Source organism: Phytophthora infestans, genomic scaffold (assembly GCF_000142945.1).
Source record: "Phytophthora infestans T30-4 supercont1.7 genomic scaffold, whole genome shotgun sequence".
In the NCBI taxonomy this organism is placed as follows: Eukaryota; Oomycota; class Peronosporomycetes; order Peronosporales; family Peronosporaceae; genus Phytophthora; species Phytophthora infestans.
The window spans coordinates 4,021,747-4,035,733 of NW_003303752.1; the positions used below are offsets into that span (position 1 = coordinate 4,021,747).

Sequence of the window (13,987 nt, forward strand, 5' to 3'; positions counted from 1 at the left end):
GGCTGCGGAACGGGAAAACGTGGGGGTTAGTATGCGGTGCGCGGCCGAGGGCGAGCACGCGAATGAATGCCGATCAGCCGTCATGCTGTGGCTGGCGCCGGAAGGCGCGTATGTGGTTAGAGTAAGTGGGAGCTGTTCGGAGCTCGAACCCAAAAAAATCTTCGGTGGAATGGCCAACGCTATAAGCGGGCGGCGGCTCACCGGCATTAGGCTGGACAGGTTGAACTGGTGCACACGCCTCGACGGCGAGGTCTCCGTTGGCGGGGCTGCCAGGATACACGTCGACAAGTGTGATGGGCTGTTGGAATAACCCGTGTGGTTCACTAGAACTCAGATGGTCAGTATACGTGTGTGTATTCAGATTACGGCTGAGTCTGGGGTACCGAAGCACTGGCGAACCAGCAGTACCTCGGCCGTATCAGGCGCGGCGCCGGTCGGACGGCTGGCGTCGGCCGAGCCTTTTGGTGGCAAAGCTCACCAGTGCAGCGGGGAGCTCGTCCGGCCAGGTGTGTTTCCGGCTCGCCGCGCACGTGTCCGGGGTTCCACCGGAGCACATGCCCCCACCGAAGAAGCGCAGACACGGCTCAGCTCCATCAGCGTCACGTGGGATGATGGCGCGCACGCTGGCTGAAATGCCGCTCGGGCGAAAAGACGGACGTGCGTCGTCGCCTCGGTGCACGCGGCGGTTGCGTGCATGGGGACTAGCGTCCGAGGAAGGCGCGATTGGGCTGGGTAGAGCTGTCGCGGTGTGCGTGCCGCTAGCATTGGCGATATTTTGGAGAGCCATGGCCCACCTAATGGACCGGAACTCAATTCGCGTTGCTGCGGACAAAAACTCCCGCCACCAGAAGGGAGGGTCGCTGGACAGATGAACGTACACAGACTAAAGGTGCTGGCTTACCTCGTGCAGTGTCCGTTGAATGCGCAGCGGCGAATGATTGGGGTCCGCGTCCATGTTGGCGACGACGAACTCGCGAATGCGGTGTAAGGGGCGCGTGAATACCTCGTGCCACTCGGCGTGTGCAAATGTGAGCAGACCTTGCACCGCTCCAAGCAGGTCGAAGTACGTATTGCATAATGGGGGCAGAGTGGGGCGGCGTTAGAGCTGAAGTCAAGGGTGAGGTTAATGTCAGATGACCCAGCTTGGAGCTGAGTTGCAGCGTCGGCGCGGCAATAGTGCATGATGGACGCTCCGTGTCGGCCAAAGCGAAGTCCGGCGGTAGCCCCGATAATCGCTGGGTGGTCGTTGAAGTGCACGCATTCTAACATGCGCATGCGTAGGACAAACGAAGTAGGTGTCTCGTGCTCACCGGCTGGTGTCTGCCAGTAAGCGTATGCCCGATGAGAGGCAAGGCTATGGACGGCTAAAGGTACGAAGTCTCCTCTGGCACGCAGCGCCGAGGGTGGGAACTTGGCTGCGCGCAGGCCGCACACGGCTTCGGGCGGTAGTATGCCGCGGAGGTTAACCAATGTCCAAGAGGAAGGGACCTGCACGGTTCCAGCGGCTGTGGTGGCGGTGGTGAGGGCCGAAGGCTCAGGCGCTGTTCTTCCCGGACGGGCTTGAAGGAACTGCAGAAATGCCGAGAACACGGAGGTTGGATCGTGTGTTAAGTTTAGGGGCTCATCTGGGACGGGAGCTGTGCCGGACTGGGGGTCTGCTGAGCGGCTACTTTGCTGGACAGCCGGGGCCTGGACCAGCCGCACGTAGAGGGAGGGGGCGCTAGGAGCTGCATGGTTGGAGCTGGCGTTGAATGTGCTGAAAAAATTGGCGAGGTCGAATGGCTCGCGTTGAGAGAGCGCTGACCCGGTGCCGAAGGTTGTAGGGCGGGCAGCGTGCGGGGCCACCGTCGCGCTTAAGGTGTCGCTGGCATTGGGCGACGGTGGGCGGGCGACGGGCCGCTGACCGGCGGCGGCATGCCCATGCCGGACGGGCTCCAGGCGACGTGAGGTGCGCTAGTAGGAGTTAGATCGCTGGGTGGCTCGGGATGGAGCGCTGATGTCTGGCGATCACTGGCCGCTGTGGCGCTTGTAGCCGCACGCATGGGAGCTGGGGGCGGCACCGGGACCGCAAGACGTCGTTCGGGTACGAGCCGAGCCGGCGGGGTAGGTGGGTGTTGAACAGGCTGGGGGGGGAGCTGGAGGCGTAGTCATCACCGCTGGCTGCGACCGGATCCGAAGGGGGCTGAACGTCGGCGCTGACGGGGTGCCGAGTGCCACGGCGGATGCTCGCGCTGCCTGTGCTGCGGCCTCCTCCTTGTCGACTACGAGATGCTTCTTCTGGCGCCGCGCCTCCGCGTTAGGCGCCGCACACTTCTTCCTCTTTGCAATGCGCGTACTCGCACGGACGCGCGCGTCCGGTGAGCCGGCTGCTGCCGTGAGCGAGGCCGTTAAGGAGCTTGTCGATGGCGGTCCTGGCGCCGGGATTGATGTTGGCTGAGCTGAGACTGGTGGGGCGACCTGGACCAGAGACGCCGCTGGGGCCGGAAGCAGCTCGGTGGGAGGGGAAGTCAGGGCGGTTAGCGCAGGCGTCAGCCCGGGCTGCGATGAAGGCGTTTCCGAGGAGGTGGGGTTGGCCCGGACAGCGGTCGCGGGGGGCGGAAGCGACGGCATTGTCACGGACAGAGGGTTAAATTCTTGGACGCTTGAGCTTGGGAAGCGAAGACGCGAACTGCAGTCGTGCTGCTCTTGCTGCCGTTGCGTCTGGTCGCTATCTATTCCGAAACCTATGTTTCAATATCTTGAAACTCCTATTTTCTAAATCGCTCTCTTGATTTTTCTTAAAGATCGAGAGAGCTTTAAGAAAAATTAGTAGCGCTTTTTATTTGAAAAATTAGAAGCGCTTTTTATTTGCAAAAAAGGCACAATCTTGTTAATTTGCTTTCTTAAAAAAAAGCTGTGTGCATTTAACAAAAAAGCGCATTTTGTGAAATACTTTTTTTTGCTAGAAAGCAATACCACCCAGCATGACCTATTCATAGTTGCCTGCGTAAAGTTGGTTGTACGAGGCAAATGGTCGATGCAAGCAAGTCATATCACGCTCTGTCAGCGTTGCTCTCTCAATGGACAGCATGTGGGCGTCTTTCGTACAAATTCTGCGTCACGACCATTGCCAGTGGTCGAGACGGCAAGCCTCGCATGATGGCCACCTTCAGCAAGCCCACAGCTCAGACACCCTCACCCGAGGCAGTGGCACGGCTTTATTTTCACTTGAGCACAGATCATCAGCGAGTGCGTGGCTTCACAGTGGAGCAAGACCCACACTTCCACGACCTCGAGACGGTCAAGTTCGATGAAGCGGTGCTAGACCGTGTTATACGACGCAAATTGCAGCTGCAAGCCGCGCAACTTGTTGATCTCAGTGATGAGTTTGCCTCTACACGGGTACCGGCAGTGATACGATCACGCCAAGAAGAACAACGAGGGCACGAGCGAGAGGCAATAGAGGAGTATCTGTACGAGCAAATGCTGCACAGCGACTCGTACAACGATGGTAAACTGCTGATTGAGGTGTTCCGTGAGACTATCGACGCGCTGGAGCTGGATCCACGCGTGGCACCTCGCGAAATACTGCTAGCACTTGTAGCTTCAGACCGAGACGACATGATATCGTACGGCGATTTTGCATCTGTTGCTGCAGACGTGATTGACGCCATGGTTGGAGCTGGTCAGACTGAAGACGGGAAGACAACTCAAGAGGATGAGGCTCTAGATGCATTTGAGGTAGTGTCAGCTCGACAGACTCACTACACTGTGGAAAAAATGACAACACTCGTGGAGGCGCACGCTGAACGCGTTGCTGAGGCAGCCAAAGCCATGGCTGCCCGTCGTGTAGCAGCTGAAATGGACGCACAACAGGAGACAACGACTGTTATCCCAGAGGAGACCAAAGAAGACGATAATGAAGAAGAGGGGGAGCAGAAAGATGCAGAAGCTGCTTCTGGAGTGGAAGCTACCGGTAAAGACGACGAAAGTTTACGGGGAAGCTCTCACTCTTTCGGTGTCCACCGTCGATCGTCAGTTAAACAACACCCTCGTATGACTCGATACCAGCTGCGATCTCTCCTCGAAACACCGCAACTACTGCTTAGTGAAGCGGAGATCAACCTCACGCTAGCTTTAGTCGACACTATGACCAATTTTAACGGTGTCGAAGAGGTTCTTTGCGAGAAGCTGGCGCCGGTTCTGCGCCGTGTCCGTCGCATGATCTTCCGCTTTCAGCGTAAAGGCTTCGTCGATCGGACGGAGACATATTTGCTGCATCAATTCCAAAGCTTTGAAAAGCGAAATCTCCAGGGCTCATCAAAACATTTGAAGCAACGCTTAACGCAGAAGGAGGCGAAAGCAGCTATGAAGACCATGCACAAGCTGTTGCTGTCTCCGTATCAACTAATGCAGCTTTCTGCACTGGCCGAAGAGCGGCCTGGCGAACCTGATCATGTTGTGTATTACCAGGAGTTCATCCCCCGCATGGCACAGCAGCTGCGGGAACTTGTGAACGTAGATACCTTGGTCGAGAAATCTACTGTGCTTCATGGAATGGGCGTTTGGGACTTAGATACGGTGGGTCTTCCGAGTGAAGACATTGGCAGACAAACAAGTTTTGACTGCTTTGCCAGCTTTGATAAAACGCAACTTGGCGCTATCCCGATTGGAGATTTCCACACAGCTCTTCAGCAACTTAGTCAAACCCATGGTTTCCCTGTTGGGACAGCTGCGGAAAAGAAGCAACTGAGTGTTTTGGCAGACTTGAACAGCAGTGGTCGCGTAAATTATGCCCTTTTCCAGCACCTCATGTACCCTTTGATGTTGTTTCTTCTTCAGGAACGCGAACTAGCTGCTGCGAAGGAAACCTCACGGGTGCGATGTATTGAGCAGGAGATGAAGAGCGAATAGCGAACGTTCACAACACAGAAGAATCAGGAAGAATAAAGGGCGATGACAATTACAGCAAATAAATCGTCAATAAAAACACTATTCTAAGTACAATGCCACTACGAAGTAACTCGGTTACTCACCGACCCGCGAAGGACACACCTAAAAATTAAGGACGTCCATATCGTGGAACAGCAACAGCTAAACAAATCTACAGTTGATGTCGACTTTGCCTGTTCAGAAGAAGTACTTGATTCTATCTATTTGACTAATCTACTGTAGCTTTCTGTGAGAGGATTGTACTGTAGGCAGCTATCTAAACTGAGAGGCGACCCACTAAATTGTACGATCCGCGCATGGATGACAATTGCTTGGCAGTCTCGAAGTGATGGAAATGATCCAATCCACCAGAAACTTCTGAGGTCGATCGCTGTCGAGCGGTAAGGTTGCTCGTGGAATATCGACGTCTACGACTTTCCACCCCCTGCGTTGTTCGCTGTAGGGAGGATAACCAGTCAGGTGGCGTATACTCCTTTAGGCTGACGTATCCATTGTGAGACTGTGGTGGTTTTCCTACAAAGTCGACGAATGCATCGCAGCGCCTGGCGACGGGGTGGTTCTCAATCCACTGTAGTAGTGCCTGGAACTTGGAGCACCGATCATACAGGACAGCCTTTGAAGAAGTCGTACGCCGCAGCATACTTTTCAGTATCGGAGAAATTAGTTCCTTAGTCGGGAATAAAGGAATGCTGCTTGTACTGCCTTCGGTTGCAGTAGTCACGTCTCGAATCTGCTCGTACAGCTGCAGGAAGTCGCTGTAACGTCGTAGAATGGAATAGTGCTCCATGTCTGTGCTCAACAAACTGGAACCGCTCAATCTCTCGTCTTCAGTATAGCTGGCATCACTGACATCGTCATCGATAAACGTCGACAACCGCACTTCCTGGTGAATGGACACGTTTACCCGGTAGTACCACGCGCTTGTAGCTGACTGCTGCGAAACATCGTCGATAACAAGATCGCGTCGTAGTCCATGTGGGGTACTGTTCAATTGCTGCTGTGAGCTGAGCTCGTTTTCATTGCAGGAACGTTCGGGGTAAGTAATCCAGGGCAGGTCCGATGCACCAACAAAGGTTTTTGAAAAATGAGAAACTGAATAAGCGGACACACCGCGAAATACTACAGTAATGCAGCTAAACAACCGAAAAAAAAAACAATCAAGTAGGAAGCGTCTGTTTTAGTGTCGCTTGAAGTGCTCGATATGAATTGGAATGGACAACGCACGAGTGGCACGATCGATATGAATGGGAATGGACAACGCATGAGTGGCACCATTATTGTCCCAGTATCCATACATTGTCGCTCCGTCATCACAGGAATTATCTTAGCGCCGTAGTTCGACGGCTGTTATTCAGTGCACATCGCGCACGTGGCGTGTCCTCATTTTTTTGGACTATTAATAGCATGGAATTTATGCTAAATTCCGCTGGTTACACTTTGAGATCGCCAACACAGGTGGTTTATTACATGTAATATTGTACATGTATCGCATGGAAAACCCAATGCGTGTGTAGCCATTCTTAAAAATAATGGGTGGCTACTGGTATAAATAACCGGAGGATGATTGGCCAATGAGAGGCGAGTGAATTCTTAACAGTGTAATACGAAGCGATACACTTGACTCTGTAGAAGCACACAGTACGTGAAGAAATTATTTCCTTTACCTTAAGACCCAATTTCAAAGCAATAATAGTGGTAGTCAGAGTTGGATACAAGAGCTCTTTCCAAGAGCACAGCTCACTGCAAATCATCCAATCAGCGCTAACGTACTCTGACAACCTTTGCAAGGGCTTGGAGTCGACTGTTCGGCAAGATCCAACGATGCCGACGCTAAGTAGGAAGAAGGTGTTGCTGTCAAGGCTGCTCCTCGCGTGGAGAAACCAGCTCCGTCTGAGTGCAGATAGCGAGGCGTCGAGTGATGAAGATTCGAGTGATGAAGACATAAGCTACGCGACACTGTATCTTGTATTGGAGTCCCGCCGCTACGTCACGCCCCGCGAGCGTGTGGAGCGCCCACCATCACGGATTAATTACTATCTAACCCGGATGCCAGATAGCGACTTTAAGCTCCACTTTCGCATGCCTAGGCCGTATTTTCACGCGGTGTGTCGTGCAATTGCCACGTTTCCCGAGTTTCAGAGCGTGATTGGTAAGCTGCAAAAGGCTAGCGTGGAGGTACACGTGATGGCACTCCTGAAGATACTTGGATCGATGGACGGCCAAGGCCACGCTGCTGATTTCCTCTCTGTTGGAGGGCATACACCAGAGTCATTGCTAGCTAAACGTGTCGTGACTGCATTGATGCGAATAAAGTCAGAGGTAATCTGTTGGCCCGGATTGCGAGAGCGTCGTGAAATTGCAGAGAGGATTAAGAATGTGTCGGATCTGCCGAATTACATAGTCCTCATTGATGGCACTTTGTTTCCTTTGTCCCAGCGACCCGAGAATCATGGAGAAGATTTCTTCTCTCGCAAAAGTTCTTACGCTATCAACGGACTTATCGTCTGCGACGGCCGCGAGCGAATTCGCTATGAAAACGTGGGTTGGCCAGGCTCAAGCCATGACAACCGTGTGTGGAGAAATTGCAGGCTAGCACAACATCAATACGATCACTTTGCGGATAACGAGTATATCCTGGGGGACTCTGCATACCAGGCTTCGAATGTGCTGATTCCTGCCTTTAAAAAGTGTCGAGGTTCAGAAATACCGCTGAAGGAGAACACGTTCAACACACAGTTAGCGAAGATACGTATTCGTGTAGAACACTGCATTGGAACGTTGAAAGGTATATTCCCGCTACTCAAACGTCTGCGTGCTACAATCAGAAACGTAGGCGAGCTCAACTCAACCATTTCACTCATTCGCCCAGCCATCATATTACACAACCTGACGGTCAATGATAAACTTCCTGATGCGTGGATTGATTGCGATGAAGCAGAAAATAATGAGCCCATAGAACTACCGAGCGGTACCAACGAGTGCCGTAGAGCTTACTTACGCGACTATATTTTCGACAGCGTGCATTAAAGCATCAATTAATCAGACTCCGCAGATGTTCCTACTCCTTCACTTTTGCTCTGTAGAGGTAATAGTCGATCAATTTCTTCTTGTGGAACACCGCTATCTTGCAGCTGCTTGCGTGAAAGAAGAAGTTGAACCGCAGCTTCTCGGTGTGCGGTCTGAAGCTGCACCATTTTGACTTGAAGGTCGATGTCAGCTTGGGCCTTTTCGCGGTTATTTTTTTCGTCCTTTAGTAGCAGCTCTTTAGACTTGAGTGCGTGTTCGCGTTCACGATAATCCATCATCCTCTCCCGTTTCTCTTCACGAATACGGAGTACATCCGCTTGCTGTTCCAGCAGTCTGTCAGCAGAGTCTACCTTGTGTTTCTTGGTACTCGAATCTGCGTCAATGGCGAGCGGCCTCTTTTCGCCTTTTTGAAGCACAGAGAGGCCGGTAGAGAGCAACTCCCCTTCAGCTGCGTCTTGATCATCGGATGTAACCTTGGCACGAGCTGAAGGCCTGTCCATCATCACATCATGCAAGTCGTAGTAGTGTGAACAGCGCTTCAACAATGCATCACGAAGGCTCTTCTCGTCCGTAATACCTGCACCAGTTGCTAGACGAAAATCCTCTGCCTGCCGCCACTGTTTCTCCAGGGAGTTAATCTTAACGCGGACCCCAGGACTGTCTCGATGCTCAATACCAACTGCTTTCAGCTGAGCTACGATCTCCGCTAGCAGCGCTTCCTTCGTTTTGCCGCTCATTCGATCACTACCTCGCCACTTGTTATAGTTGGGGGGGTTAGTCATCCATTCCAGCACCACTCGCAGGGAGGATTTTCCTCCATCCACCCCATCGGAGTCCCAGAAAATGGGAGCCTTCTTTCCTGACCTTGTCATCCCCCGACCCGACTGATCGACCTGCTCCGGCACCTGACCCTCTCGCTTCTTAGCCTTCGAAGGCCGAGTCACCTTCTGCTTGGTCTTCGTCTTGAGCTTGTCAGTGGCGACCGCTTGCTCAGCAGGTGCCCTGCTAGTCGTATTGCCCTCTCTGTTCTCCATAGTGCCCTCCGATCTTCTCATGGCGATATCTCTTGGAATCCAAGACTTCTCCTAAAACAGAAAAGCTAGGGTGAGATCTCTTGGATTCCAAGAGAGTTTTGGCCAATGAGAGTCGACGGTGTGTCTTTTCAGGAGCTACCACTAATGCCCAGTGACCAGGTGCTCCGGAATAATCATTGTTTTAGCGTTTAATTTTTTTTTGACAATATATATTTTTATTTTTGAGAAGCCAGATATCACTCCCAAAAAATTATTTCTTCATGTACTTTCCGATATTTTTTTCTTTTTTTTTCCGTGTTTTTTTCTTGAAACCTATTTTATTTGGAGCAAAAAAAATATTTTGGCTGCAATTACTTATTTTCGCTTTTGTTTTTAGAAGAAAAAAAATTATTACTGAGGGCTGTGAAAATATTATTGCACTGTTATTATCGGTACACCTGAACGCGATACCATTGACCGCTTCCGATGCGATTCGCCTCGTAAATTAGAAGCGCTGACCCAGCACTGGCAGTGCACAGCAGCGATTGCTTGCCGCTACGCTCGAGCCGATCAGCCATTGGTTGCAACTTGCAAGTGAAGCAGTTAGGATACCATCATTTTCCCCTTTGAGTCGAAGTCGACACCCACCATTTGCCCGGTCTCTGCGGCCAGAAACCTTGCGTGGGCCGCAGCTGCGAATGGAGCAGACATCGTATCTTTGCTGCCTGCCAGCAATGCCTGAAGTACAGCCTGGGCCAACGCTAGACATCACTATCCACTGGAGGCAGTGTGGTAGTAATCTACAAATGACCAATAGTGCGTAGTGCGTCACTAACGCCGTCAGGGAGAAGCAACACCTCGGCGAGCAAAATGGGGTCCATGATCCATGAGTCATGTAAGGTCCCGACGAATTCCAGAAGGTTGAAGCAACAGAAAGATACAATATCCATGAGGTTTTATCATTTAACCTTGAGGTTTTATGAGGTTTTATCATTCTGACTCGCGCAAAGACAGACAAAAGGAACCATTTTCGAAAAATGAAGCCCATTCTCAGCGCGCAGCGAGTGGTTGTCGCTTCCTACCTCCACGGCTGGACTGCAGCCTGCAGCTCATACTATACGAGCATTATTGCAATTGCATTGTAGTAGTGCAATGTATGGATCGGCGGCGTCCACACTCAGGACGGCGAACACGTATTGTGGCATAAGCCGTGCGTATCATAACTATTGTAAAAAAAAACCGCGATAAACAACCTTGTCGCTTTCTATCGCGTGGACGTGTCTTGTCTCTGCCTCGGTTCTGAGACCCATTGTCGCCGTCCAACGGTAACGGCGCGGTATCGGCTCACGGTGTGCAGGTACATTGTATGCAGCATCTGATTGTCGCTAGATGTAGGCGTCGTAATACAGTGTAGGACTCCTACGGGTCTCCTCTGTAATCAGATGTGCGCTGTTGACCAATGCTCGTCTCGTGCTGCCGAACGTTGGCAGCAGCGTCAATGAGGCGGGCATTTTCCGCCGTCAAGGTCGCTTTTTACAAATCCTCATATATTAATTAAGGACCCATTCGAACGTATCCAAGCCTACCCATTTTCGACTGATGGGCATCAAATCTTTGCTTGATGCCAAGGTGGGAAGGGAACAGCAACCACGGCGGGAATGTATACCGCATAGAGAGATCAAGTGCTGGGATCTTTGGCTAGCAAGACCAACGGCCACCGTTGATTCTCCAAGACATTTCGGATTTTGCCTCCTTTTCCTGTTTTGTTGGTGAGATCATGGCGGAAGCTTTTGAAGTCTACGCCTACGTGGTGACCGCGGGTGTGTTCGGCATCCTTTTCGCGGCCTACCTGTTCTGGGAAGTTTCCAAGGTCAAGGTGACTCGTCGTGGCGATGGCTACGCGCTGCTGGCGTCGGAGGTGCGCCACCAGACTGCCGACCGTCTGTTCGAGATCTTCTGCGCCATTCAAGAGGGCGCCCGCGCCTTCTTGCTGGCAGAGTACACGCTGTGCTTTGCCTTCATCATCGTCTTCGGTGCCGTCGTGCTTGTACTGACGTCGTTCGTCAACAAGGACGGCAAGCAGTTCGACTGGCTTTTCGGTACGCTGAACGCCACGGCCTTCGCCGTCGGTGGTCTCACCTCGATGGCCGCGGGTTACATGGGTATGATGGTGGCTGTCTACTCGAACGCTCGTACCACGGTCTCGGCCATGAAGGAGGGTGCTCGTGGCTGGCGTGACTCGTTCAACACGGCCTTCCGTGCCGGTGCTGTCATGGGCTTCGGACTGAGCTCCATGGCTCTGCTGGTGCTGTTCATCCTGATCAAGGCTTTCGAGACTCAGTACCCTCTGTCGACTGACCACAAGAAGTTGTTCGAGGCCATCTCGGGCTACGGTCTGGGTGGTTCGTCCATTGCCATGTTCGGCCGTGTGGGTGGCGGTATCTACACCAAGGCTGCTGATGTCGGTGCTGATCTGGCCGGTAAGGTCGTGGAGAACATCCCTGAGGATGACCCGCGTAACCCCGCTACCATTGCTGACAATGTCGGTGACAACGTCGGTGACGTCGCCGGTATGGGTTCGGACCTTTTCGGCTCGCTCGCTGAGGCGACGTGCGCGTGTCTGGTGATCTCGACTCAGAGCCCTGAGATCATTGGCGCTGGCTGGCCTGCTGTTCTGTTCCCGCTGGTGATCACCGCTACCGGTATTTTCGTGTCTGCAATCATCAGCTTCCTTGCTACTCACGTGTGGACTGTAAAGAAGGAGAAGGACGTCGAGCTTGTGCTGAAGGTTCAGCTGTTCGGCTCCACCCTGCTCATGACTGTTTTGATCGTTCCCGTGGCACTGTGGCTGCTGCCATCGCACTTCTCTATCGGTACGGCGTACCAGGTGACCCCTATCCGTGCTTTCTACTGTGTTGCTGTCGGCCTGTGGGGCGGCTGCATTGTCGGCTTCGTGACGGAATACTTCACCTCGCACAGCTACAAGCCCGTGCGTGAGGTTGCTCAGGCTTGCGAGACTGGTGCCGCTACCAACATCATCTACGGTCTTGCTCTGGGCTACAAGTCGGCTATCATCCCTATCACGATCATTTCCCTGGCTGTATACGTTGGATTCTCGACCGCTGGCATGTACGGTGTCGCCCTTGCCGCTCTTGGTTTCCTGGGTACGCTAGCCACTTGCCTGGCTATTGATGTGTATGGTCCCATCTGTGACAACGCTGGTGGCATTGCCGAGATGGCTGAGCTGCCCGCTGAAGTGCGTGACAAGACTGACGCTCTTGACGCTGCTGGTAATACCACGGCTGCTATTGGCAAGGGTTTCGCCATTGGCTCGGCTGCTCTTGTGTCCCTCGCTCTTTTCGGTGGCTTTGTCACTCGTATCGAAGAGGAATCTATTAACATTTTGAGCCCGATCACGTTCGCTGGTCTGTTCATGGGTGCCATGCTGCCGTACTGGTTCACTGCCATGACGATGAAGTCGGTTGGCGTTGCTGCTATGGAGATGGTCAAGGAGGTCAAGCACCAGTTCGCCACGATCCCTGGTCTTCTTGAGGGTCTGCCTGGCCACGGCCCTCCGGACCACGCCCGTTGCATCAAGATCTCTACCGATGCTTCTCTGCGTGAGATGATCCCGCCCGGACTTCTTGTGATGCTCTCCCCTATTATTGCCGGCACCTTCTTCGGTGTCCACGCCGTGTCTGGTCTGCTTGTCGGCAGTCTGACGTCGGGTGTGCAGCTCGCTATCTCGCAGTCGAACACTGGCGGTGCCTGGGACAACGCCAAGAAGTTCGTGGAGAAGGGATGCGTCTCCATTGAGGACAAGGAGGGCAAGCTTATTGTCCAGGGCAAGGGAAGTGCCATCCACAAGGCCGCTGTCATTGGTGACACCGTGGGTGACCCGTTGAAGGACACTTCTGGTCCGGCCCTTAACATCCTGATGAAGCTTATGGCTATCATCTCGCTGGTGTTCGGAGACTTTTTCAAGAGCATCAACAACGGCCGCGGTCTGCTGAACGTGCCCGCCGATGTGTCGGCTGCTGCTGCCCCCGTTGTGGAGGTCACGGCGGCTCCTCAGCTGTAAGCTTGTTTTTGCTGTAGATCAACTGTAAAGCACCCGAGTGTTTTCAGTTTGGTGTGTGGAGAAAGCGGGACCTGCGCTGTAGAGTGAAGAAGAAGAGGAGTGCAGGACTACTTGTTCTGTCTTGTCATTTTTTTTCGTAGTGAGCGTGCTTAGGCAGAGCTGGTAGTTGCAGTCTATGCATTAGTTTTGCAAATAGAGCTAGCCGATGCACTATACTCCTGGTTTTGTTGCCTTTTTAAGAGCTTCGATGAGACTCTTACCCAGCATTTAATGTTACTACTACATGTAGTAGTACTTGATTGTTCGTGATGCACTTGAAATGATCATTGTGACGACTGGTAAAAATGCTGCGGACTTTTCCATTAGATTAGTACATGTACACTTAGCTTCAGACTTCAACATACCCGCTCAGTGATAACTTGTTGATACGTACACCTGGTTCCACCAACACTGTTCGATTCCGCGCATAGCATTACTGATGCGGTAAGCCAACGCGGAGCATTCCGACAGTGATCTCGCTGCTGACACTCCTTCATGACCTACGCAAACCCGACGTAGGGATGCAGTATTTGAATGCGATGAGCGCGTATGACCACACGAATTGATGTACTTGCCACGCACGTTAATCCAAGAGACGACAGCTTCATCTTTTGGTTTATGCTTCTCTTCTCGAGTTTATCACAAGCCGTTGTTTGAAACTGAAATAGGTGTAGATTGGGCGCGACGTCGGTGACGAGCGGCGGCACATTCAGACAAAAAAATGTCTAACATAGGGCAATGCAACAAGCACGCGGCAGTGCATCGACAAGCTGCGTGGGCAGTGCCCACTAAGCACCATGGACCTTGGTGCCCAGTAGCCGGCCGTACCATGATGGTACGGCGGGCTGCTCCACCCGCGGCGTCTATCGCGCCGGCGAATTTGAAGTAAAGTAGT

At 52.7% G+C, this 13,987-nt stretch overlaps 3 protein-coding genes across 3 annotated transcripts; all 3 read left to right on the plus strand.

Annotated features, from left to right (window-relative positions):
- Positions 1 to 3,009: 3,009 nt before the first annotated feature.
- Positions 3,010 to 4,893, plus strand: PITG_05613 (uncharacterized protein; the record flags this gene model as incomplete). Its single annotated transcript, XM_002999192.1, has 1 exon — positions 3,010 to 4,893. The coding sequence occupies one exon, from the start codon at positions 3,010 to 3,012 to the stop codon at positions 4,891 to 4,893; it is 1,884 nt and encodes a 627-aa protein (XP_002999238.1).
- Positions 4,894 to 6,753: 1,860 nt separating this feature from the next.
- On the plus strand, positions 6,754 to 7,959 carry PITG_05614 (uncharacterized protein; the record flags this gene model as incomplete). Its single annotated transcript, XM_002999193.1, has 1 exon — positions 6,754 to 7,959. One exon carries the CDS (start codon positions 6,754 to 6,756, stop codon positions 7,957 to 7,959), a length of 1,206 nt encoding a protein of 401 aa, XP_002999239.1.
- Positions 7,960 to 10,749: 2,790 nt separating this feature from the next.
- PITG_05615 (pyrophosphate-energized vacuolar membrane proton pump, putative) lies at positions 10,750 to 13,053 on the plus strand (the record flags this gene model as incomplete). The annotated part of the gene is made up of 1 exon (XM_002999194.1): positions 10,750 to 13,053. One exon carries the CDS (start codon positions 10,750 to 10,752, stop codon positions 13,051 to 13,053), a length of 2,304 nt encoding a protein of 767 aa, XP_002999240.1.
- Between the last annotated feature and the right edge of the window lie 934 nt (positions 13,054 to 13,987).